Below are 24,129 nucleotides of genomic sequence, written 5' to 3'. Positions count from 1 at the left end.
ACAATGACAATGATTCGTCGGAGAAAGAACAAGAGACTGTGATTACACATCTGATTACCGTTCGTTGCTGACTTTCCATGCAAAAATTTGTTTTCTATGTTACAGCAATGATCTTGCACGTTAGCACCAAATAATTGTTTTCCTTGATAATGTGAGATACGAGGCATTTTTTTACTGTCTTTATTAAAAAAACGACAACAAGGCGGTTAATCAGTCACAGATCATTTCTTGAAGTATGTGTCCTGATAGCGCAAAATCTTGATAGTTAGCTTTTAGGTTTTCCCGTTGTAACGAAGGGATCAATGAATCAAATTTCCTGTTGCAACGAAGGGATTGATGAATCAAATGATATTTTTGTTATAATTTGCACCGCTTCTCCTTCTCAATCGAACTCTTTTTTATCGTAATGTGCCGCTTCTTCTCCATCTGAATGAAACTCTTTTTTTATCCGTAACGTGCCGTTTCTATTATTACCTAAGTATATGGTTTTATTAATCGATAATGATAGGACGCGGACGTCCATCTTGTCCGGACGTCATGCGCCTAGGCCTTCGGACTAGCCTAATAGACCTAAGCTCTGCCGCCCACCCCATTGCTTCTGCCGCTCATCTTGCTCCTGCTCCGCCACTCGCCTCGCCCGACGATACCGACAGGTGTCGCCGGAGAAGCATCGGGCCCTGGCATGGAAGCCCTCTAGCCTCGTCTCCTGCTATGGCATGATGCATATGGCGGAGGAGGCTACACCGGGATACTATACATGTTGCAAGCTGACATTTCAAATTTTTAGATATTTTAGAGGTATGTTGCAACTTACAAGTGTTTCATGTGGATGTTGCAGAAGTGGATCGGGATGTTGCATATGTTACAATGGTTGTACATGTATGTTGCAAGCATTTGTCTCCAATGTTTTATCTGTTTTTCAGATGTATGTTGCAAGTGTGTTTATTTGGATGTTCATATGTTTCACACATGTTGCAAGTGTTTTATATGGATGTTGTATATGTTTGCAATGGTTTTCAAATATTTTTGTAAGTGTTTCAGGCGCATGTTTCAAGTGTTTCATCCGTTTTTCCTGTATGTTGTAAGTTTTGCATCTGGATGTTTCAAAGTAGATTGGGCGTTGCATAGGGATGTGCGTGGCAAAGCGGGAGGAGGCGTGAGAGGTTTCCCGCATGGGCAATGTTTGGGCGGCGTGGGCCCCCACGTGGCCGTGTGAGACGCGGGCGCAGGCGAGTGACGTCCAGGTGGCGTGGGCCCACGCGTGGATGCGCAAAAATGAACTGCAGTCGTGGGTGTCCGTCTACACGTCCGGGCACTACTTATAGAATAATAGATTGAGAAAATCTAAATAGATTGACAATATCTAAAAAGGCGGATGAAGTCACAACGCATCAATTTTATGTCGAGCACGATGGCCAGGTTGCTGTTAACTAGTCACCGTATGACTGCCGTGTCCATCGTCATAGCGCCGACGGAGAAATATGATTGCTTGCATGATCGACATTCATCTACGCCTTCGCAAAACGCTTGGCATCGAGCCTAGCTATTCCGACTCGTTCCAATTCGTTTGTGAAAGAAGTTGAGTCTGTGTAAACCTGTATAAAGCATAAAGACACTGTGAGAACAAGCATAAATAAATCAAACAGAGCCCTAAATGAACTCAAAAGTATTACGATTGCTTAAAATTTCAAAGTTGCATCACATATCAAATATGTGTAGCATCTCTAGGAAAAAACTACAGTAATCCATGGCTAAATTGCTTCATGATCAGTGGCCCCTCTAATTCATTAATGGGCCCTTTAGGATGTTGTTGAAGTCCACTGCAGATATGCATTGGGTCATGAAATGGCCCTGCTCAGACTATAGAATGTCAGGCAAATGGTTTGTAGAACGTATATTTTTTTTCCTTCCAAACATATATCATATTGTATACTGAACTGATGGTGCTATACCTGACAAGAAAGGTGAGAAGAGAAAGTTCACCATTGTCGAGCTTCATGCAAATAATGAAATAAGCAGCTCCTCTAATATGCATATAGCCAGAGAGCCAGCGAAAGGCATATGAAGAGAGTAAACTAGCTCAACGACCTTTTGACGTGCAAGCCAAATGAAGAGAGTAAAAACCAGTTTTCACAAAACGCGTACTGGTTCTAATATGAATTACATCTCATCTTTTGAGGCTTCAACACAAGTGAACATTGGAATTAAAATACAAAGAAAATGATCTTAATTGTATTGGAATTAAAATACAGCAGCAACATAACAACTGAAGTCTGTGCAAAACAGATCATCTATGTTGTACAAAAGCAACAACAAGTACCTCATATTGCAAAAACAAAGATTCGCACTCACTGGATAGTTCCTAGCAAAGTACAATAGATTCTCCAACACAACAAAGGATCATCCATCTCTAATCTCTAGGTTTAACTAAAGGTTACTATTGAGAAAACAGGTAACAAGTAGCAGCCAAAACAGAGGAGAAACTGTAATACCTAAAATCTGTAGATGGGTCTTTCCCTTGCCAACCCATCTCCTTCCATTGTTCTGATATTATTCCCTGAAGCTCTGTGCTGAATGCGGGTTCCACGAGTCCGCCGCCGGCCTTCTGTTCTCATCAACCGCCCTCGCCGCCATCGTACCCGACACCGACCTGCACACAACACATGGCAGCGGCTTAGGATTTCAATTCAAGAAACGCCCCCCGATCCCCGTGGAGAGAGGGCAGTGATTCGTCAAGCGCACCTAGAGGAGGAAGAGGAGATGGATCGGCCGGCCTGTTGATCGAGTCAAGACACGACGGCGGTGCCTTACGGACGCAGGAGCCCTAGGACGACGCGGAAGGAGCGCCCCCAGCCACGGAGCCCTGCTCAACCCTAGCCCGGCGGCTGGAGCCCGGTGGCCTAGCGCCCAGCACCCTGGCGACCTGTCCTCTCCTGCAATGCCGCCACAGAGCCGTGGCAGCAGGCTGCGCCGGCAGGCCACGCGCTGCCCCTGCACCCGCCCGCCGCGGCGAGAAGGAATGCCGACGTTGCCTGGGACGATGGGTGGTGGATCGTCTTCCGGGTGGGCGTCTCCTCGGACACGCTCCGGCCCACGGGGCCCGAGCGCCATGTCACCACACCGGAGCTGCACTCCTTTTACCCCGCCGCCATCGCGTTGCCGATCTGGAAGAGAGAGGAGGGTGATGGGGAGAAGAGGGATCGGTACCGTGAGGGGAGGGGAGAGATTCCAGGCTTCGATCGGTCCTTCTCATGCGTTTCTTCTATGGGAGGTCCCGGGAGGACGATGGAGGATGAGAAACGAGAGAATAGTTAAGAGATAATTTGGTGCATCTATGTTGATGGTGTTATATTTTTTGGGTGTATTTATTGGTATAGATGTAGTATAAATCATAACTGTGGAGTAAGCATTTATTACGTGACTATAGATTTATTCTAACTGATGTATTATAAGGGGAGTCCCAATGAAAAAAACTAGCAGTTTCTATAACATAGGATACTGCACCAAAAAAGTACTGCTTTTCAACTCATGGTTTCTATGAGTAATAATTATTTTCTCTTTCTCTCTCCCAACTCTATCTTCTTCCTCCAATGGAAGTACGGCACGAGCCCACTGAAAACTGATGGTTTCTTCCCAATGGCGATTTTATGGTTTCTTGGTGCATTGGGTCAAGAGAAGACCTGATTTCTTCATGAGGAAACCATTTCTATGATTTTTGCTCTCTTTCTTCATTAATTACGTTGCCATGTCAGTGTTTTACCTATGTGACAAATTATTTAATGAAAATAGAAACCATCATCAATACACTATTGGGACTGCCCTAAGGGGTAGAGGCAGATAGATAGATGGATAGATCTCACTCACTGGCTCAGCGGCACTGGCGTTACAAGCCCATTGTGGGCCGGATATCCGAACACTCCTCGCTCGGGCCCTCTTGCTCTTCCCGGGCCGAGCAGTGTCTTCAGCTTGATCTCCTGGAGTGGACGCTGGGTGAGGGGCAGTGACACCGACCTCACCGTCCACCTCGCCACATCCAGCCCGGACGCCGTCGAGCTCACTCTTGCTGTCACCCCAGCGAACGTCCACGTGGTTCGCTCGGCCCTCGGGCAGCACGGCGCCGAGGCGAGCAGCGCGGTCAAGATCGCCACCTACCCGTTCCCGCTCGTGGACGGCCTCGCCCCGGGCGTGGAGAACCTCTCCGCCGCCGGAGACGACGGGTGGCGCATTGATGCCGTCGCCGTGGACGAGGCCCTAACGCTACCGGCGCAGGAGGCGCTCATCAGGAAACAGTACCCTAACGCCGTCATCACCGACGTCCACTTCGTCACCTGGAACAACGCCGTGGCCGCCGAACTCAGCGTGCCATGCGTTACGTTCAATGTCGTTGGCATCTTCTCGACGCTCATCATGTACCACCTCGGCAATGACGCCGCCGTCGTCAGAGATGGTCAGGTAGTTACCGTCCCTGGGTTGCCGGGGCCGGACATACGGATCCCCGTATCCGAGTTGCCGGAGTTCCTGAGATGCCGACAGGAGCACGATGGGATCAGGCAGTGCCATGTGGCGATGGGCAGGTGTTTCGGCGTCGCCCTCAACTCATTCGTGGATCTGGAGCAGCCATACTGCGACATGTGCGTGCGCAATGGATTCCTCAAGCGCGCCTACTGTTAACTTTACTTAGGATCTCTAGCAGTAGATCTAGGGTTCGTTCCTTTGAATACGGGATGAACATAGAAGAAAGAACGAAGAGACGAGGAGAGAGGTGGTGGAGTTTAACCTGAGCCCTCGGAGGGAGTCGTGGAGCTGGCCATATCAGCTTCGGTGATGGAGGCAGCACACGGGCAGCGACGGGTGAAGTAGAGGTTGCACGGACATCGATGCAGTGCGGTTGGGCGTAGCAGTGACGACGGCGAGGATCAGCGGAGCTTCCCGTCGCTAGCTGCGCGCCCTCTTAGATCGGAATTAGGGTTTGTCGGTGGGGTTTGCGGCTCACGGCGAACCTCGTGCTTTGAGCCGCTGGCCCCCACCTCTTTATATAGTGCAGTGCGACGGGGGCCCACCAACTATGTAGGGTTGGGCGCCCTCGATCAGGGCGCGAGACCAAGGCCCAATAGGCCGTTGGGCTTATTGGTCAGGAGATCAATCTAACATTCTCCCCCTTGATCTCACTATTACTTTTATCTTTAAACTTTAAACTTCAATCCTTTTATCCTTACTCATTTCTTCACAGATGATGCATAGAGCATGTCTCATCGTCACGGTCAATCGTCGATAGATTTAACAGCTACAATGCACGTCTCTGATCTGAAATAGTTACTTTGACTTTTGGGCCCTTTATAGTCCAGGAGTCATAGGCTTTCCCTTAAACCCATGCCGGCTACATGTTCTCTGAACACGTTGGGTGGTAAGCCTTTTGTAAGCGGATCCACGAGCATCTTTTCGGTACTTATATGCTCAAGACTTATCATTTGATCCCGGACTTTATCCTTCACAACATAATACTTTATGTCAATGTGTTTGGCAGCACCACTTGACCTATTGTTGTGAGCATACTGTACTGCTGAATTATTATCGCAGTATAACTTCAGTGGTCTATTGATGTCGTCAACCACCTTCAAACCGGGTATGAACTTCTTTAGCCAGTTCACCTGCCCCGTTGCCTCATAACATGCTACAAACTCGGCATACATTGTGGACGATGTAGTGACGGTTTGCTTTGAGCTTTTCCATGAAATAGCTCCCCCTGCGAGAGTAAACACATATCCAGACGTGGATTTTCTATTATCTCCCGCATAATCAGAATCTGAATATCCCACTATATGGAGTGAATCAGATCTTCTATACGTCATCATGAGGCCTTTCGTTCCTTGCAAATAACGCAAGACTTTCTTTACCAATTTCCAGTGTTCTATTCTAGGATTGCTCTGGAATCTGCCAAGTAACCCGGTAACAAATGCCAAGTCAGGACGCGTACACACTTGAGCATATTGCAAGCTTCCGACAGCTGAAGCATATGGAACCACTTTCATTTGATCGATCTCATATTGGTTCCTAGGGCATTGAAAATCCCCATATCTGTCGCCCTTGACTATAGGAGCAGGTGAGGGACTACATTTGTGCATACTGAATTTCTTTAAGACTTTTTCTATGTATGCCTTTTGTGACAGTCCTAATACCCTTTTACTTCTATCTCGGTGAATCTCGATCCCTAGAACGAACGAAGCTTCACCAAGATCTTTCATATCAAACTTTGAGGACAAAAACTTCTTTGTTTCTAGTAGTAGACTGACATCACTACTAGCGAGTAAGATATCATCCACATACAGGATAAAGAAGATAAACTTCCCATTCTTAAACTTTGTGTAGACACAATTGTCCTCAACATTATCTTTAAACTCAAAATTCTTTATTGTCTGATCAAACTTCAAGTACCACTGTCTTGAAGCTTGTTTTAATCCATAAATGGATTTCTTTAGGCGGCATCCCAAACGTTCTTTTTCTTCCATGACAAAACCTTTCGGTTGTGCCATGTAAACATTTTCCTCTAAGTCTCCGTTGAGAAATGCCGTCTTTACATCCATCTGATGTAATTCCAAATCGTAATGTGCCACTAATGCCATTATGATTCTGAAGGAATCCTTACATGAGACTGGAGAAAAAGTCTCATTGTAATCAATCCCTTCTCTTTGTGTAAAGCCTTTTGCCACAAGTCGGGCTTTATATCTCTCTATATTCCCTTGGGAGTCAAGTTTTGTTTTGTAGACCCATTTACAGCCTACTGTTTTGGCTCCTTTAGGAATTATCTCCAAATCCCAAACTTTATTTGCATTCATTGATCTCATCTCATCTTCCATGGCCTCAAGCCACTTCGATGAATGATCACTTTTCATTGCTTCTTCAAATGAGGTGGGATTATCCTCCATTTGAAATTCTTCAGTGTTGTACACTTCATAATCAGTAGGAATAGCTGATTTTCTAACTCTTTGAGACCTTCTAGGGGACTCCTCAATTGGCACATTTTCTGTTTGAGGTTGTTGCTGCTCCCCCTCATGTGTGGCAATAGGTTCTATAGGATCCTGAGGCACAGGTTCCTCATCATCATTCATTGTTGCCACAGGCGGGATAACAACAGGTGCTGGCACCACAATGTCTTGTACTGTAGGTGCAGCAACAGCAGGTAGTGAGAAAAATAGCTCATGAATGATCGGAGTGGGTGCATACACCCGCTTCTCTTCAAGGTCAATTTCTCGAGCTACCATGCTCCCCCTAATCATTTCATCCTCTAGGAAGACAGCGTGTCTCGTTTCCACAAACTTTGTATGTCTGTTAGGACAGTAGAAACGAAAACCTTTAGACTTTTCTGGGTAGCCAATGAAATGGCAACTCACTGTTTTGGGATCTAGCTTCCCAATGTTTGGGTTAAAAACTTTAGCCTCAGCAGGGCTCCCCCACACATGCAAGTGGTTAAGTGAAGGTACTCTTCCTGTCCACAACTCATACGGTGTTTTGGGCACCGACTTACTTGGTACTCTATTGAGAATATGAATGGCGGTTTTTAACGCCTCCATCCACAGACTCGTGGGTAAAGTGGAGTAACTTATCATACTACGCACCATATCTATCAGGGTACGGTTACGCCTTTCAGCTACTCCATTCTGCTGAGGTTTGCCCGGTGTTGAATACTGGGCGACTATACCATTCTCCTGTAAGAACCTTGCAAAAGGTCCAGGAACTTGTCCATATGGGGTATGCCGACCGTAGTACTCTCCTCCATGGTCAGACCTGACTATCTTAATCTTTAAATCATGCTGATTTTTAACTTCTGCTTTAAATATTTTAAATTTATCCAACGCTTCTGTTCTTTCTTTAATTGGATAAATGTAGCCAAACCGAGAGTAATCGTCTGTGAATGTTATGAATGAATCATAACCATCCACACTTTTCACAGGAAAAGGACCACATATGTCTGTGTGAATAATCTGTAGAATTCCTGCGCTTCGTTTGGCATCTTTCTTAATTTTCTTTACATACTTTCCTTTTATGCAATCTCTACATTGTTCTAACTCTAAGAGCTCTAATGGAGGAAGAATATCATTCTTAACTAGTCTTTCTATTCTCCCTCTCGAAATATGGCCTAAACGACAGTGCCATAATTTCGACAACGCATCTTGAGCTCTCTTTCGTTTTCTGTTTCCATTGTTCGATGAGGATACATTTTCATTCACATCACATACGAAATTCATATTTTCACGAAGTGATAACAAATAAAGCTCGTCTTGTCGGAAGGCAAGACCAATACATTTATTATTAAACAATATCTGATATTTGCCATTTCCAAAATGGCAATCATAACCATCATGGTCCAACTTTGATACACTAATCAAATTTCTTTGCAAAGAAGGTACATAAAGAACATCTCTAAGAATAATTATGAAGCCATCAGCAAGCTCTAACGGAAGATCACCAACGGCCTCAACATCTGCTTGTTCTCCATTTGCGACTTTAATGAAACTTTCGCTTCTTTGCAAAGTTCTCATCGAACGGAATCCCTGTAATGAATTAGCAACATGAATAGTTGCACCTGAATCAATTCACCAAGTAGATTTTGAAAACTTTACATACAAGGATTCATTTACGAACGTAATAATGTTCTCACCTTTATTCTTCATTATCATCTTTAAGAAATCAGGACAATTCTTTTTATAATGCCCCGTCTTCTTGCAATGGAGACACTGGTCTTTAGCCACTGGGAATTGCTGGTTCTGAGACTGTTGCATGGGACCTTTTCCAGATGATTTGGAGGAAGAGCTGTTATTATAGTTCTTTTTCTTATCTTTTAGGTAGTTGACAGAACCACCTTGTGAAACTTTTATTCTTTCCTCCTCCTGCATACACATGGCAATGAGCTTTTCTAAATCCCATTTTTCAGGCTGTATGTTGTAATTAACAACAAATGTGTCAAATTCTTTAGGCAAAGAAGCAAAAATCAAATGAATAAGGAACTCATCCTTGAGTGCCAAATCCATTGGTTTGAGCTTAGATGCCAGATTGCTCATTCTCAGTATGTGCTCTCTAATGCCACTGCCGCCACCAGAGTACCTTTCTGTAACCAGCTGCTTGATCAGCTGGGTTGCATATGCCTTTGAAGAGCCAGTGAACTGACTCTTTATTCTATCTAGGTACTCTATGACCGTGTCACAGTCTGGAATTGAGCCCACAATGGCAGGCTCAATCGTGTTCTTTATCACTGCCAAACACTTCTTGTTGGCAGTGACCCATTTCCTATGCTCAAGGTCATAGGACATCTTTACGGGAGCAAAATCCCGCTCTCTGTTCTGCCATGCAGTATCAGTCTCATCTGTCTCCCTCACCGGTGCCACAGGTTCTTTGGGGCACGGTGTGGTGACAACCCAGTCCACCTCAGCGAGGATAAAGGTTAGGTCTATCTTTTTCTTCCACTCAATATAGTTATCACCTTTTAGAGTGGGGATCTCTTTGATACAACTCATCAAATTGTATCCTCCTGAAAACATAATTCAAATAGGGTGAGAACAGAAATAACAACAATAATTACATGCCTTAATTTAACGTTGGTCAAAATTAAAACATACAATTATTTTCTACACTAATTCTACATCACCGTTGGACAGAAATAGAATTAATGTATAACAAAAACATTATAATATTGCCATTAATCAACGTTGGTCAGAATAACAACAATATTATAATCAATTTAAAACATATCCATTTTCAAAATTAAATTCTCCCGTTGGTTCGAATTTAATAACGAAAATTACATCTTTAAATACGCAGCGGAAACTTTAACATTTAATAATCTTTTTCCTATTTTCCAGAAGCAAATTTACTATTTACTGAACAAAAAATATCGTTAGATAAATTTTGTACAGTAAATTATCATAAAAAATCAATTTATTTGGCCATTTCGGCCCAGCCAGCACACGCGCGGCCCACCAAAATTCGGCCCATGGCCTGTTCTCGCGCGCGCGCGCCAGCCAGCACACCCGGCCCAGCGGCTTGCAGCCCAGCCGCGCGCTCCAGCGCTCCCCCGCGCCCAGGCCGCAACCTGGGCCTGGGCCGGGAATTCGGCCGCGCGCCCTTTCCCGCCTAGGCTGCGGCGCTGGCCCAATTAATCTCAGCCGCTCGCTCCGATCGGACGGTTGGCCTTCAATGTCGCTGGATCAAAACCAGCGAACGCCGTCGCTCCCTGAACCCTAGGTTCATTCTCTCCCTCTCCTTCTCTCTCACCCCGCAGCGTAGCTCGGAGAGACCCGCAGCAGCAGCCGTCCTCAGTGGCCGAGGGAGAAGAAGGGTGGCACCGTCCAGCGCCCTCTCGCCGGCGTGCGTGCTCGCCCGAGGCTGAGCACGCCACCGTCGAGGGGCCGCATGGTGGTGCCCTGTTGCCATGACCGCTTGGCGAGGTGCAGTGCGGATCTCGGCCCTGTCCCGCGCGCCGTTCGGGAGCGACGCCGCGGTCTCCTATCCGCGCGGTGGCGATGCTACCGGCGGTGGGTAAAAGCCCAGGTAGGCTTCCTTTTTAGGGTTTGGTTTTCCGATTTGAAATCGGTTCCTTTCCTTTCCTTTTCCCCCCGCACGCCGGCGTGCTCGACGGCGAGGTGACCGAGCCACCCTCTTCCCCTTTCTTTGATTCATTTGTTCGGATTTTAGCCCGATTTGACGATTAGGGTTAGGGTTAGGGTTGAGATGGCCACTGTTTACTTTTCCCCGATTTGAAATCGGTTCTTTCTTTTTCTCAATCAGTCACCGAGCGGTCGATTAGGGTTAGGGTTCTTTCATATCCGATCCGAGATCGTGATCTCATTCTTTCTCTACCCCTATCTAGATCTACGTGCTAGTAGGCTCTGATACCATTGTTAACTTTACTTAGGATCTCTAGCAGTAGATCTAGGGTTCGTTCCTTTGAATACGGGATGAACATAGAAGAAAGAACGGAGAGACGAGGAGAGAGGTGGTGGAGTTTAACCTGAGCCCTCGGAGGGAGTCGTGGAGCTGGCCATATCAGCTTTGGTGATGGAGGCAGCACACGGGCAGCGACGGGTGAAGTAGAGGTTGCACGGACGTCGATGCAGTGCGGTCGGGCGTAGCAGTGACGATGGCGAGGATCAGCGGAGCTTCCCGTCGCTGGCTGCGCGCCCTCTTAGATCGGAATTAGGGTTTGTCGGTGGGGTTTGCGGCTCACGGCGAACCTCGTGCTTTGAGCCGCCGGCCCCCACCTCTTTATATAGCGCAGTGCGACGGGGGCCCACCAACCATGTAGGGTTGGGCGCCCCCGATCAGGGCGCGAGACCAAGGCCCAATAGACTGTTGGGCTTATTGGTCAGGAGATCAATCTAACACCTACTTCATCGGGCCCCTCTCGCTGCCGTTACCACCCGCCGGAGCAAGCGGCGGTGATTCACCATGCGTCGCGTGGCTCGGCACCAAGCCGAGGTTTTTGGTGGTGTACGTTTGCTTCGGCACCTTCGCTGCCATCTCAGAGGAGCAGCTCCGGGAGCTGGCGCTTGGGCTAGAAGCCTCGGGGAAGCCGTTCCTGTGGGTGGTGAGGGCCGACAGCTGGACGCCGCCGGAGGGCTGGGAGGAGCGCATCGGGGAGAGGGGGATGCTGGTCAGAGGGTGGGCGCCGCAGACGGCGATACTGGCCCATCCAGCGGTCGGCACATTCCTGACGCACTGTGGGTCTAGCTCACTGCTGGAAGCGGCGGCGGCCGGCGTGCCGATGCTGACGTGGCCACTGGTGTTCGACCAGTTCATCGAGTAGAGGCTGGTGACGGAGATAGGGTGTGGAGCGGGCCGCGGAGCACGAGATACGAGGAGCAGACGGTCGGGCCAGCAGAGGCGGTGGCAACGTTCTTGGAGCCGGGCGGCACCGGCGAGGCGGCTAGGAGCAGGGCAGGGGTGCTCGCCGCGACGGCACGCTCGGCTGTGTCAGAGGGCGGCTCGTCTGTGATCTGCGCCGTCTCGTCGACGACCTGATCGAAGCAAGAACCGCTGCCGGGACCGGGAAGACGGCCTCGCCGGCGCACGCCTAAATATGGGAACGATGCATGCCGCATTGCTGGATGTGTTTTCCTTCGAGCTGTTTCAGGTGTTTGTCGTTTCTTTAAATTTGTTGGGAAGGAATAACAAAGTTGACTTCTGTTTATTTCAATGCGTCACTCATTTTTCATCATTGCATCTCTGCTCATCCTTCGGTGGCAGAAGGCTCTCCACTCAGTCAGTTCACGCTCTGCAGTCTGCACAGCTATCAGGCCTACCTGCCCAGAGTGACCTTGCAATTGACTGCAGAGGATATGCGCCCGTTAAAAAAAAGAAGTGCCGGCGCCCGGGACGTCCGACGAGATAGGATCCTTAGCGGACGGCCGTTTCCCGTGCGCGCTTGCATAGCCTGTTCCCGTCCGCTAATCCGCTCTGCCTGCATGCGCATTGCGCCGTCGACGACTCGCTCGCAATCCACCCTATCCACCTCGATACGACCAGCTCCCATCCGTTCGCCCTGTCCCGTAGGCGCACCCCGCCCCATCGTGCCCCTGACCGTCGGCCCCCAGCGCGTCATGCGCCACGTCCGCCGGCTACCGGCTCGCCGCGCCCCATTCCCCGATGCCCGTGTCATGCCACCATCACTCTCCCGCATCCCCTGACTCTCCAAACAGCTTGAAACACGTGCAACATTAAACACCTGAATGCAACATACGTCTAGAACAAATGAAATATCTAGAACATACACTTGCAACATATGTGTGAAAATATATGCAACATCCAAATAGAATACTTGCAACTTGCTACGATGAAAACACTTGCCACAACGTAAGACTCGACAAATGAAACATTTGTAACATACTGTTGCAACATATGTGTGAAAACATATGCAACATCCAGATCAAAATGCTTGCAACATACGTCTGGAACAGGTGAAACATTTTGAATAAACTCTTGTAACATGTTTGTGAAACATGTGCAACATCCCTGATCTAACTTTGCATTGTCGCTAGGATCGAGTGGCGTGGCAAGTTGAGTGGCTAACATCCTTTGGGAAATGATTGTGAAAAGCTAACACACATACACATGGTGGTGTACACTTGGTGGTGTTGGCACATTTACAAAAGAGGTGGTGTTTGCAGGGTTGAGATGGATTTGGCGCTTTCGGGAAAATGAAATGCCTATTTTCTATTGCGCCGGATGCAAATTCTTGTGGTTGGCACATTGGATCAAGGGTGAAGAAGTTAGAAGTGAAAACGAGCTGATCGCAAAGACGCTGGCGTCGGTCAACTGACCGGACGCTGGGTCTGAAAGCACCGGACGCTGGCAGGCTGCGTCCGGTCAGGCTGACGTACGGTGACGCAGAAGCTGGAGTGTGACCGGACGCTGGGCTGCGTCCGATCAAGTGTGACCGGACGCGTCCGGTCGAGGTCGGTACCTTACTGGAAACGACCGGACGCTGAGGTTTCTGCGTCCGGTCAGTTAAAGCTGCTGCGTCCGGTCAGGTCTAGTGACCGTTGGAATCGGGACACGTGGCCGTCTGCGGGCGACCGGACGCTGAGGTCCAGCGTCCGGTCAACACAACCGGAGCGTCCGGTCAACCCGACTTTTGCCCAGTGAAGGGGTAACGGCTAGTTTAGCCCTTGGGGCTATAAATAGAAGTGGCCTTCGGCCATGGCTGGTGTGGAGCACCTTGGGGGACTTTGTGTCCATGCTTGAGAGTGCTTGGGAGCCCTCCATCTCACACATACTTGATAGTGATCATTCGATTGTGTGAGTGAGCGATTCTAGTGCGATTGCATCGTGAGGTTGCATCGAGTGGCACTAGGTGATCGAGTTGCAAGCCGGTGGTGCTTGTTACTCTTGGAGGTTGCCACCTCCTAGACGGCTTGGTGGTGGTCTCCGTCGAAGCGCGCAAGAAGCTTGTGCGACGCTCCGGAGAAGTGCTTGTGAGGGGCATTGTGCTCGCCCCGCGGGAGCCGCAAAGAGCAACTCTAGTAAAGCGTGTCATTGAGCTACCCTCACTTCCGGGGTAGGTTCTTGCGGCGCCCGACGTGCGGGCTTAGCGGGTGATGCTAATTAGCCGCCAAACAACCAAGTGAGCAGTCGACACAACGGGGACTAGCGTGTTGGCAAACACGTGAACCTCGGGAGAAAAATCATCATGTCAACCTTGTTCTTCCCGTTGGTTTGCATCCCCATTACACAAGCTCGTAATTACTTTTATACATATTAAGCTTGTGTAATTGCTCTTGTAATTAGATAGCTTGTGTAGCTTGCTAATTACCTTCTTGCTTGTGTAGCATAGAAGTAGCTCCCTTGCGTGGCTAATTTGGTTTTAGTAACCTTTGTTAGTCACATTGCTTATTTTGTGTAGCTAAGTATTTGCGCTCTCTAATTAGGCATTGGTTCCCTTGTTATTGAGCATTGCTAGTGAGCTTAGTTAGCTTTGTGCTTTTGCTTACTAGCATGTGTAGGAGCTCCCTTGTTGCTTAAAGCACTAGTGGCATAGGTTTGTGTAACCTTGCTCCTAGAATTGTTTAGGAGAGCTCTAGCTAGCCCGGCACCTTTGTTGCATAATTGTTATCTTTGCAAGGTGCTAGTGAACATATATAGTGGGGTATAGTCTTGGCTAGACCGATAGTTTTAATTCCGCATTTGTATCGGTTAGCCGACGCGATTAAGTTTTAGAAAAGACTATTCACCCCCCCTCTAGTCGCCATCTCGACCCTTCAGAGCACCACTAGCATCTAGCACCAGCGGCACGTGCGAGCACTAGCGCAACCAGCACCGGGCTTGGGTCGGTCGGGCGGACGACGCACGCGACGGGCGAAGCAAGCACCACCAGCACTAGTGCGCGCGACGGGAGGAGGCGAGAGGCGTGGATGGGGGGCACGACAGCAGTGAGGGGAGTGCACGTCTACGTCCAGGACAGGGTAGCCGTAAGGCGCTACCACAGGGGAGGAGGAAGCGGAAGGGATAAGGATGGGTAATTTTTTTAATAAACTCACGAGCAAACCGAGCGATGGGGTAAAAGCACAACAACGAGAAGGTGGCTGTGCAGGAGCATCCAACAATTTAATCGTGTCGGACGTAACACGCGTAGCATTACCGTTAAAAAACAATGATATGATATTTGAGTTGTCAAGAGAGATGGAACTTGTTTCAGCTAGATGAAACTTGATGTACACTTTGTCTAAGATTTAGAAACTACCGTACGCCCAGGGTCCATAAAAACATAATGCAACTGTAGAATTTGTGCAAGTCAAATAAGCTTAATTTTGACCAAGTTTGTAGTGGATAATATTAACATTTATGTCTACAACTAGTTTACTATGAGTACTTTATTTCATATCATAAATATTAGTACTTTTATATAACTTTAGTCAAACTTCAAATCATTTGATACCTCACGTGAGAATTTCATTCTTTTATGGACGGAGAAAGTATTTCACACCAGAGTTGAGGGCAAAGATTTAATTATATTTGACCGTGTCAGGCATCAAATGCTTTTAGCGGTCTATGAAACAAGGTATTATGCATTGGGGAGAGTTATTTCTGCGTTGAGTTAAACATTCTAAATTATATAGTATTATTGAAAACAACAAAATGAAACTCCCCATTAGAATTGGCCATCATTGTGTGTCTCATGGTAACATGTTCTTCTTGTTCTACCTCATGTGGTTGTGGCTCATGATCTCGGGATCACATCACAACTCTAACCAATCTTCATTGGGTCATAAGGAGATCGGTCCAAACCCAGGAATTGTAGGATAGTTTTTATGCCAGCCAAGTCATGCAGACACTATATATAAAAATCATATTTCTAATAGATGGTTTCTTCGCAAATAAATCTTGTCCAATAATCAAGTATCATTTGTTTCCTATCACAACCTATCATGTATCTTCAGTTTTTTTTCCTCGTGTCTACATGGTTTCTTGTCAAGAAATCATTTTTCCTCTTGAATGAAGTGAGCAATTTCTGGATTGGAAGTGGCCTTACCCTTATCAAAGTCATGAAACCTTTGTTGTTCGTAGACATAGGGATGCAAGTGGGTACCCAATGGTGTGTTTTTTATCACCTAACTAATTACATTCAAATGTCATTCTAGTTTATTTTTCCACTTTCTTCAGACTACAAAAATATCATTCTAGTTCATTTGATCAATTTTTTCGGTCGACCCAATGATCCAAAATAGTTTGAAGTTGCATGGCTACGGAGACATCGCTGTAAGGACATGTGGCAGCCGGATAGCTGCTGTCAGCTTCAAGCTCTCTGGGACACTGCCACTGCGCTGACTAGACCAACCCAGCTCGCCTCTTCCCCGCGCCATGTAGATGTAGATAACACCTTATCTTCTCTTGGCCGACGCTTCCCGCGCCAATGGCCTTGAACAGCCTCCTCAATCTTCCTCCTTCCAAGATCGCGCTCAAACCCCCGCTCCCGCCACTCCCGACGCGCCCGTCGGTCTTCTTGGCACCGCGCCACTTCCCGCCCTGCCGCTCTCCCCTCCGCATCAAGACACCGCCGCCGCGGCAACACGTCCAATCATCCACGTCCCCGCCTTCGGGCACTGCCAACAACGCCCCCTCGCCGCCGTCGTCGAGGCAGGAGGCCGTCGCCCAGGCACGGTCCTGCCTCGCCGCGGCGCTGCAGAAGTCGCTCAACAACTCGATCCCGCTCAAGAAGCTCAAGAGGCAGCGGCAGCCACGGTTCCGCGCCGAGATCCCCGTGGTCGACGAGTCGCCGGGCTCCCTCGCGAGCCTCGCGTTCGACGTGTTCTCGGGCGGCGCAGGGGCGTCGAGGAAGGGCGCGCCGGTGAGGTTGCTGCTCGTCTGGCCCTCAGCCGAGGCGCTGTCCGTGGCCCTGAGCGAGTTCGAGAACCAGGGGGACGACTCGGCGACGGCGCACGCGCGGCTGGGCTCGGTGGCGCCGGGCGCGCTGAGGACCTGCGACGCTGCGGTGTTCCTGGCGACGGGGCCGGCGCAGGTGGAGCAGGTGAAGGCCGCCGCAGCAGCGCTGGAACCGAAGCCGGTGGTGCTGTTCAACCCGGCGTGGAGCTTCGACGAGGAGGAAGAAGAGGAGAAATTCGGCGCCGGCGGGAGGGGCTTCGTGGGCTCCTTCGACGTGGTCTACTCCTTCATGGGGCTGGAGGTGCGGGGCCTGCTGAGCAAGAAGAGGGGCGTGCTGCTCCGGTGCGTCGGGGCCGGGCGGTTCGGCGGCGAGAGCTGGGTGCTCATGGTGGAGAACGACGACGGCGCGCCGGAGGGGCAGGAGTTCAAGGTCGTGTCGCGGCTTGAGAAGCGGCCGACGATCGGCGAGGTGGAGGCTATGCTGTACAACCTCATGGCCGCCAACTCGCCGGTGACCAAGTCGGCCAGGTTCCTCAGGGAGATGGTTTCCAATGTGACTGGAGGAAAGTCGAAGGCGCAGTGATTCACCCTGCCTGCATGAATGTGAGATTCATTGGTCTGGATTTTGTTGGTGATGTGTTCTGAATTTCTTTGTGCCATGCAATGCAACTAAAGATGCAGCTGCCTGAAAATGGCGGAGCTAATTTCGATTGGTAATTGAGGGCGCATTTTTTTGAGATATAATGGTGATTCATGGCCTCTTGTGGTATTTTTGAACAAAATATTCAGACGAGGACAATTCCAATAACTCATGGAGATGACGAGATCAGCAGTTTGATGGGCCTGTAGTCTCTTACAGTACAGTACTTGCATCTTACCAAACAATTTAATCGCCTTGAAGTTCTTTTGATTGATAAGTTAGGGCGCATTTGCTCAAAACCATTCAGGAAAGGACACTGTAATAGTGGAGAATAGGAGTTTGATCAGCAAACAACTTATCGGAGCTCGGCAGACGCGGTGCTCCCTGCTCGACACTCTCAGAGGCAGCCCTGAGAGACTGTTGCATTCTTGCAGGCCGATGTAGGCACTAGTGGATGATGCAGGCGGCCGCTTATGCTTAAGCCCAGCAGGCTTTCCAGACTGTACTGCTTCTGCCCGCGGGAGCCAGAAAGCATTTTTTTTTTTCAGGAAAAAAGATCCATTTCGCCTAACTCAATACCTCCCTCAATTCTAAAATTGATTTTATTTAGACTACCTTATCTTTTGAATCAGCCCGATTTACCTCCATGGGTGGTTTTAAAACCTTAGCTGATGTGACAAATTCCCCTAAAAAAAACTGATGAGACTAATTAGCCGTCCTACGTGGTGCCACATCATTCACGACTCCATGGAGGAAGGTAAATCATGCTTTCACGATAGTTCATAGAGATCAATTAAACTTTATAAATAATTTCTAAAATATATATCCAAATATTTTTCTAGAAAAAATGTATTCTGAAAATACTAAAATCTGATTTCACCCTAGAAAAATCATAGGGAATTTGTTTTAACTCATAAAAAATATGAAATCAATTTTATATTTTTCTAAAATTGTGCTTTACATTTTTTATTTCTTGCCTAGAATTACTTGAATCTTATACGGTCTCCTAAAATATGAAACTGAGCTAAATATGAAACATAGGATGCATGCTAATTCAAATCTTTGTAGGTCGAAACGTGAACCATTGTACAACCCATCCTATAAATTACAAACCACGTTTTCTCAACAATAACGTCTTGCATAATCATTGAGACATGCGAATGAAATTTCACATGAAAAATATAATCCAAGTTCTAATTGCACATTAACAACATGTATCATATGGTTCAACTTTGCAGGAGCATTGTATTCTTCAAGGGGCATCACCAAGATGACGTGTACAAGCCAACTGCACCATCAGCGACAGCCGACATGCGTCTTCTCAGACTCCGACATGCGTCTTCTCAGACTCCCGAACCGACGTTTGTGACTTATCCATCAAAATCCGAATGGACATGCAGCATGTTCATTTAGGTGTGGCTTGTCGTAAACGATCGTAAATTTTCAACTGGAACAGTATTTTTCTCTCACACAAACCAGCCAGCAGTACTTCTTCACAAACCAGTAACGATACGAACCAGCCAACCGAACAGCCTGATGATCGTCTCCTCCTTTAGGGGTGGGTATAATCCCAATACTCAAAATATGAAATATGGAGTACAATTTTCTTAAGATAGAATTCGAGTATCAGGTTTGGAAACCTGAATTACCCGACCCGAATTAATCGGGTAACCCAAATGCCCACTCCTAGATCCTCATTCGTGGTCATCAACGTAGGTCTATGCATCATTGTCATAGGTCTGTGCAAGCACCGAGAGCACATGATCGAGCAGAAAGACAGTTTGGATGAGCTTGTGATGTTGAATTTCATGCATTTCCTTAAATCATGCTCTATATTATGGTACCTAGCTCAGAGAAACATAGATCATGATTTTAGAAAATATATGAAGTTGGTTTCATATTATTCTGAGTTAAAAAATCTATGAATTTTCTAATGTCAAATCAGATTTTTGTATTTTAAAAATTTTAAATCTATATTTATTCTAGAAAAAAAATATTTGAATGCTTTTTAAATCTATATTAATATGCCAGCTGGTATATGAGCATAAGATACGTGTATATTTGATTACTGGCCACGAGATCCACGCAGGCTGGCTTGCATTATTTGTGCCACCTAACCTATTTAAATCAAGCTTGATTTAATATCGGATGTTTGACACTAATTTATAGTTTTAAACATAGATTAATTACAAAACTACTTACACAGATGGAGACTAATTTGTGAGACGAATCTATTAAACCAAATTAGTCCATGATTAGACAATGTGGTGCTACAGTACCCATGTGCTAATGATGGATTAATTAGGCTTAATAGATTCATCTCACAAATTAGTCTCTATATTTGTACAATTAGTTTTATAATTAGCTCAAGTTTAGTCCTCTTAATTAACATCCGAACGTCCAATGTGATAGGGACTAAACTTTAGTCCCTATATCTGTGTTTGGTTCCCACGAACTAATCTTTAGTCCTTGTCATCGGATGTTTATACTAATTAGGAGTATTAAATATAGACTAATTATAAAATTAATTGCATAAGTCGTGATTAATTCGTGAGACGTATATGATGCTACAATAAACATATGTTAATCATGGATTAATTAGGCTTAATAAATTCATCTCGCAAATTAGTCACAGTTTATATAATTAGCTTAATAATTAGCTCATATTTAGTCGTCCTAATTAACATCAAAAAATTCGATGTGACAGGAAGTTCCTGGATCAAACATCCCATAGAGCTAGAGCTACCTCTAGGCTCATACAAGGTCATTTTATTCAGACGAACCGTGAAAATTAAGGTCATATTCGTCCTGCTACAGGTTCCTGTCACGTCGAATGTTTGATAATAATTTAGAGTATTAAACATAGATTAATTACAAAATTAATTGCCTAGATAAAGATTAATTTATGAGGCGAATCTATTAAGCTTAATTAGTCTATAATTTGACAATGTGGTGCTACATTAAACATGTGTTAATGATAGATCAATTAGGCTTAATAAATTCGTCCCGCCAATTAGTCTTTGTCTGTGCATTTAGTTTTATAATTCAGAAATGCTATACAACAGCTATGTGTTTTAACACTTAAAAACACATTGATTTTTTTTTGTATATATGACGTCTAGGGCCCACATGTTGCTATAAGTTAACCGAATGTTTTGGCCGCTTTTAACACACGATTTTTCTGGCTGTCGCTTTTCACAGATTCAATATCACTTGCGTTGCTGTATCCGGCCACCGGGGCTCAGGGGCATGCTCGGGTCCCCTCCTCCACGTATGTCGTCGCGGAAGCAAGAGGTGCGCGCTTCGCGGCCGCCCGCACCGGTGAGCCCGCTTCCTCGACGCAGCCGTCTCGTCCTGACTCGATGACGTCGGTGGCCGGCAGCAGCCCCACCACTGCCCCCAGGCCAGGCAGCAGCGGCAGCTTCGCCGGCGTCGAGCCTGTGTGGCTCACGGAAGGGAAGGGAAGGGAAGGGAAAGGCTGGGGAGTGTGGGCGGTGGCGGTAGCGGATCCGGCTCCAGGTAGGCCTCTCCTCATCCTCTGCGATTTGTGATTTGTCTTTTCATACAAAAAATTATTTCTTGTGATCTGTGATCTTGTGATTTATGATTGTCTGGAGATAGAAGAAAGCTAGAGGCCGGAGGTAGAAGAAGGATGGAAACTATTGGATCTTAATCCTATGGTGTAAAAAAATTCATGTGTTGAAACTGCGTAAAACACATGGTTGTGTAGTAGACAGACTCTAATAATTAGCTCAAGTTTAGTTCTCCTAATTAACATCCGAACGTCCGATTTTTTGACAGGGACTAAACTGGACCCAAACACACCCTTAAACAGCTGATCTAGCACCTTCTTCTCTGATAGTTTAATGTCAAGAAATATAGGATGCAATAATATTAATGCCAGGTCAATGAGCACAAGATATGTGTATATTTGATTACTGGCCACGAGATCAACAAAGGCTGGCTTGCATTATTTGTGCCAACTAATAACCTATCTAAATCAAGCTATTTAATAAATCAAGACTACTTGTCCGAAGCTACAAAGCGTAATCAAAGCTAAAGTGCACTCGCAGCCGTGTTGCCCCTCAACCCACAATCCTCAAAGGGCCCGTCAAACCAACACGAGCTGTAAGCCTGTAACAAGCCATGGCTTCAGCTAAGCAGAGCAAGAAGACGCGCATCCTTCTGATCCCGTTCTTCGCCACCAGCCACATCGGCCCCTACACCGACCTCGCCGTCCGTCTCGCAGCGGCCAGGCCTGGCTCCGTGGAGCCCTCCATCGCCGTGACACCGGCTAACGTCACGGTTGTTCGGTTGGCCCTCGAGCGGCACGGCCCCGCGGCGAGCGGCATGGTCAAGATCGTCACGTACCCATTCCCGTGCGTGGACGGCCTCGCTCCGGGCGTGGAGAACCTCTCCACTGCCGGAGACGACGCGTGGCGCATCGACGCCGCTGCCATCGACGAGGCCCTCTCGCGGCCGGCACAGGAGGCGCTCCTCAGGGAGCTGTCCCCCGACGCCGTCGTGACGGACTACCACTTCTTCTGGAACAGCAGCATCGCCGCCGAACTGGGCTTGCCGTGCGTCAGTTTCAGTGTCATCGGCCCCTTTTCGGGACTCGTCATGAACCTCCTCACCGGCGCCGTCGTCAGTGACGGCAGCGCTGGGTCCCATGACATTGCCGTTCCTGGGTTGCCGGGGCCGGAGATACGGATCCCTGTCAGCGAGTTGCCGGAGTTCTTGATACGCCCATGGAACGTCCAAGGCACGTTCAATCCTTGCAACGCGGCGATGGCCAGGTGCTTGGGCGTCGCCTTTAACACGTTCGCAGACTTGGAGCAGGAGTACCGCGAGGCACTGGTGCGCGTCGGATCCTTGAAGCGCTGCTACTTCGTCGGCCCCGTCTCACTGCCGTTGCCACCGGCCGCAGCAGACATTAGCGAGTCTCCATGCATCAGGTGGCTCGACTCCAAGCCGAGCTGCTTAGTGGTGTACGTGTGCTTCGGCACCTACGCCTCCATCTCGGGCGATCAGCTCCGGGAGCTGGCGCTCGGCCTGGAAGCCTCAGGGAAGCCGTTCCTGTGGGTGGTGCGCGCTGACGGGTGGACGCCGCCGGACGGCTGGGAGGAGCGCGTCGGGGAGAGGGGGATGGTGGTAAGAGGGTGGGCGCCGCAGACGGCGATACTGGCCCATCGAGCGGTGGACGCGTTCCTGACGCACTGCGGGTCGAGCTCGCTGCTGGAGGCGGCAGCGGCCGGCGTGCCGATGCTGACGTGGCCGCTGGTGTTCGACCAGTTCATCGAGGAGCGGCTGGTGACGGACCTGCTCAGGATCGGGGAGCGCGTCTGGAGCGGGGCGCGGAGCACGAGGTACGAGGAGAGGGAGCTCGTGCCGGCGGAGGCCGTGGCTCGAGCGGTGGGAAGGTTCTTGGAGCCAGGTGGGGCGGGGGAGGCGGCGAGGGGCAGGGCGCGGGATCTCGCCGTGAAGGCTCACGCGGCCGTAGCGGAAGGCGGCTCGTCGTCCCGTGATCTGCACCGCCTCATCGACGACCTGATCGAAGCCGGAGCGGCTGCCGGCGTGCCAACCTCGACGTCCGTTGCATCCGTGGAAACGAGCAGCAACGCTGACAGGGAGTAGTGATGGAATTGCTGGAAATGCCTCTAGCGAGCAGTTCGAAGGTTTTGAACAGCCTTCATGGAGACGTGTGTCATCTGTGCAACGTACGTGTTCTCGAAGAAAGCACTTGTGATTATGAGCCTTTTCCCTTGGTTTTGGCCAGTACAAATCAGTCAGTCAACAGTGTTTTCTTTTCACAACAAACCAACACCAACCAGTTCAAACCAGCCGAAAAACCAACCAACGAACATGCCGTATTTCTGTCCGCTGTTGTTACTGTAATGTGATAATACTGCACCACGTCGAACCTCGGTTCCTGTCACTCGAGCTTGCTTCCGAAGATATTGTGTAAATTCTGCATTGCAGCATGCGAGCAAGTGCATTTTCCAAGTTCTAAAGCCTGTTCATTTGGCTATGATTTGTCGTAAACGATCGTAAATTTTCAGTCGGAATAGTATTTTTCTCTCACATAAACCAACCAGTAGTACTTCTTCACAAACCAGCAACAATACGAACCAGCCAACCGAACCTGCTGTAGCCATATGATTGAGAGTGAAACCGTCGACATTGAAGACGGAATCTTTGGACCAGAACATCTCTAGCAGGAGATGTTGCCATCTCCCATCCGTTGCAAATCAATCCGCTGGTGGGTACTTTGCCAACTACTCCTACCGTGTATCTTTTTTTTTCTAAAGGGAAGAGAGATTTATATTAAAGCTCACCACAGTGCATCCTCAAATTACATGAGAAAAAAAATCTAAAATAAATAAAGTATAATATTTAATTCAAATTCTTCCATCTTCTTCTTTCCTCGGGGTTTTTCCTCGATGAAGTAGATGCTCTAGATGAACCAAACCTCGTCGAACACCGAAGCAGGGTGCAGTCCATATGCTGAATCCAACAATCAGTCCAAAACATTGGAGAAGCCACAAGATCCAATATTCTGAAACCAATTCAAATTACATCTAAATCGACGAAAGAATATCGGTAGTTGTTTTCGAGCA

At 48.0% G+C, this 24,129-nt stretch overlaps 2 protein-coding genes, 1 long non-coding RNA gene and 1 pseudogene across 3 annotated transcripts; 3 read left to right on the top strand and 1 right to left on the bottom strand.

Moving 5' to 3' along the window:
* The first annotated feature begins 1,411 nt into the window (after nt 1-1,411).
* Nucleotides 1,412-12,068, top strand: LOC136515945 (scopoletin glucosyltransferase-like; annotated as a pseudogene).
* LOC136518869 (uncharacterized) lies at nt 8,261-8,789 on the bottom strand. Its single transcript, XR_010774637.1, has 2 exons — nt 8,657-8,789; nt 8,261-8,549 (listed from the first exon to the last, which is right to left on the bottom strand). It is a non-coding gene; the product is annotated as an uncharacterized lncRNA (long non-coding RNA).
* A 4,278-nt stretch (nt 12,069-16,346) lies between the features above and the next one.
* Nucleotides 16,347-18,892, top strand: LOC136518004 (uncharacterized). Its single transcript, XM_066511659.1, has 2 exons — nt 16,347-17,472; nt 18,748-18,892. The coding sequence occupies exon 1, from the start codon at nt 16,400-16,402 to the stop codon at nt 17,450-17,452; it is 1,053 nt and encodes a 350-aa protein (XP_066367756.1). The 5' UTR covers nt 16,347-16,399; the 3' UTR covers nt 17,453-17,472; nt 18,748-18,892.
* A 2,693-nt stretch (nt 18,893-21,585) lies between these two features.
* Nucleotides 21,586-23,415, top strand: LOC136518057 (UDP-glycosyltransferase 73E1-like). The gene has a single exon (XM_066511711.1). The coding sequence runs from the start codon at nt 21,656-21,658 to the stop codon at nt 23,144-23,146; it is 1,491 nt and encodes a 496-aa protein (XP_066367808.1). The 5' UTR covers nt 21,586-21,655; the 3' UTR covers nt 23,147-23,415.
* The last annotated feature ends 714 nt before the right edge of the window (nt 23,416-24,129 follow it).

Source organism: Miscanthus floridulus, chromosome 17, assembly GCF_019320115.1.
Source record: "Miscanthus floridulus cultivar M001 chromosome 17, ASM1932011v1, whole genome shotgun sequence".
NCBI classification, from domain to species: domain Eukaryota; kingdom Viridiplantae; phylum Streptophyta; class Magnoliopsida; order Poales; family Poaceae; genus Miscanthus; species Miscanthus floridulus.
The sequence above is the reverse complement of the archived record's forward strand: the minus strand, read 5'-3'. Positions and strand labels throughout refer to the sequence as shown.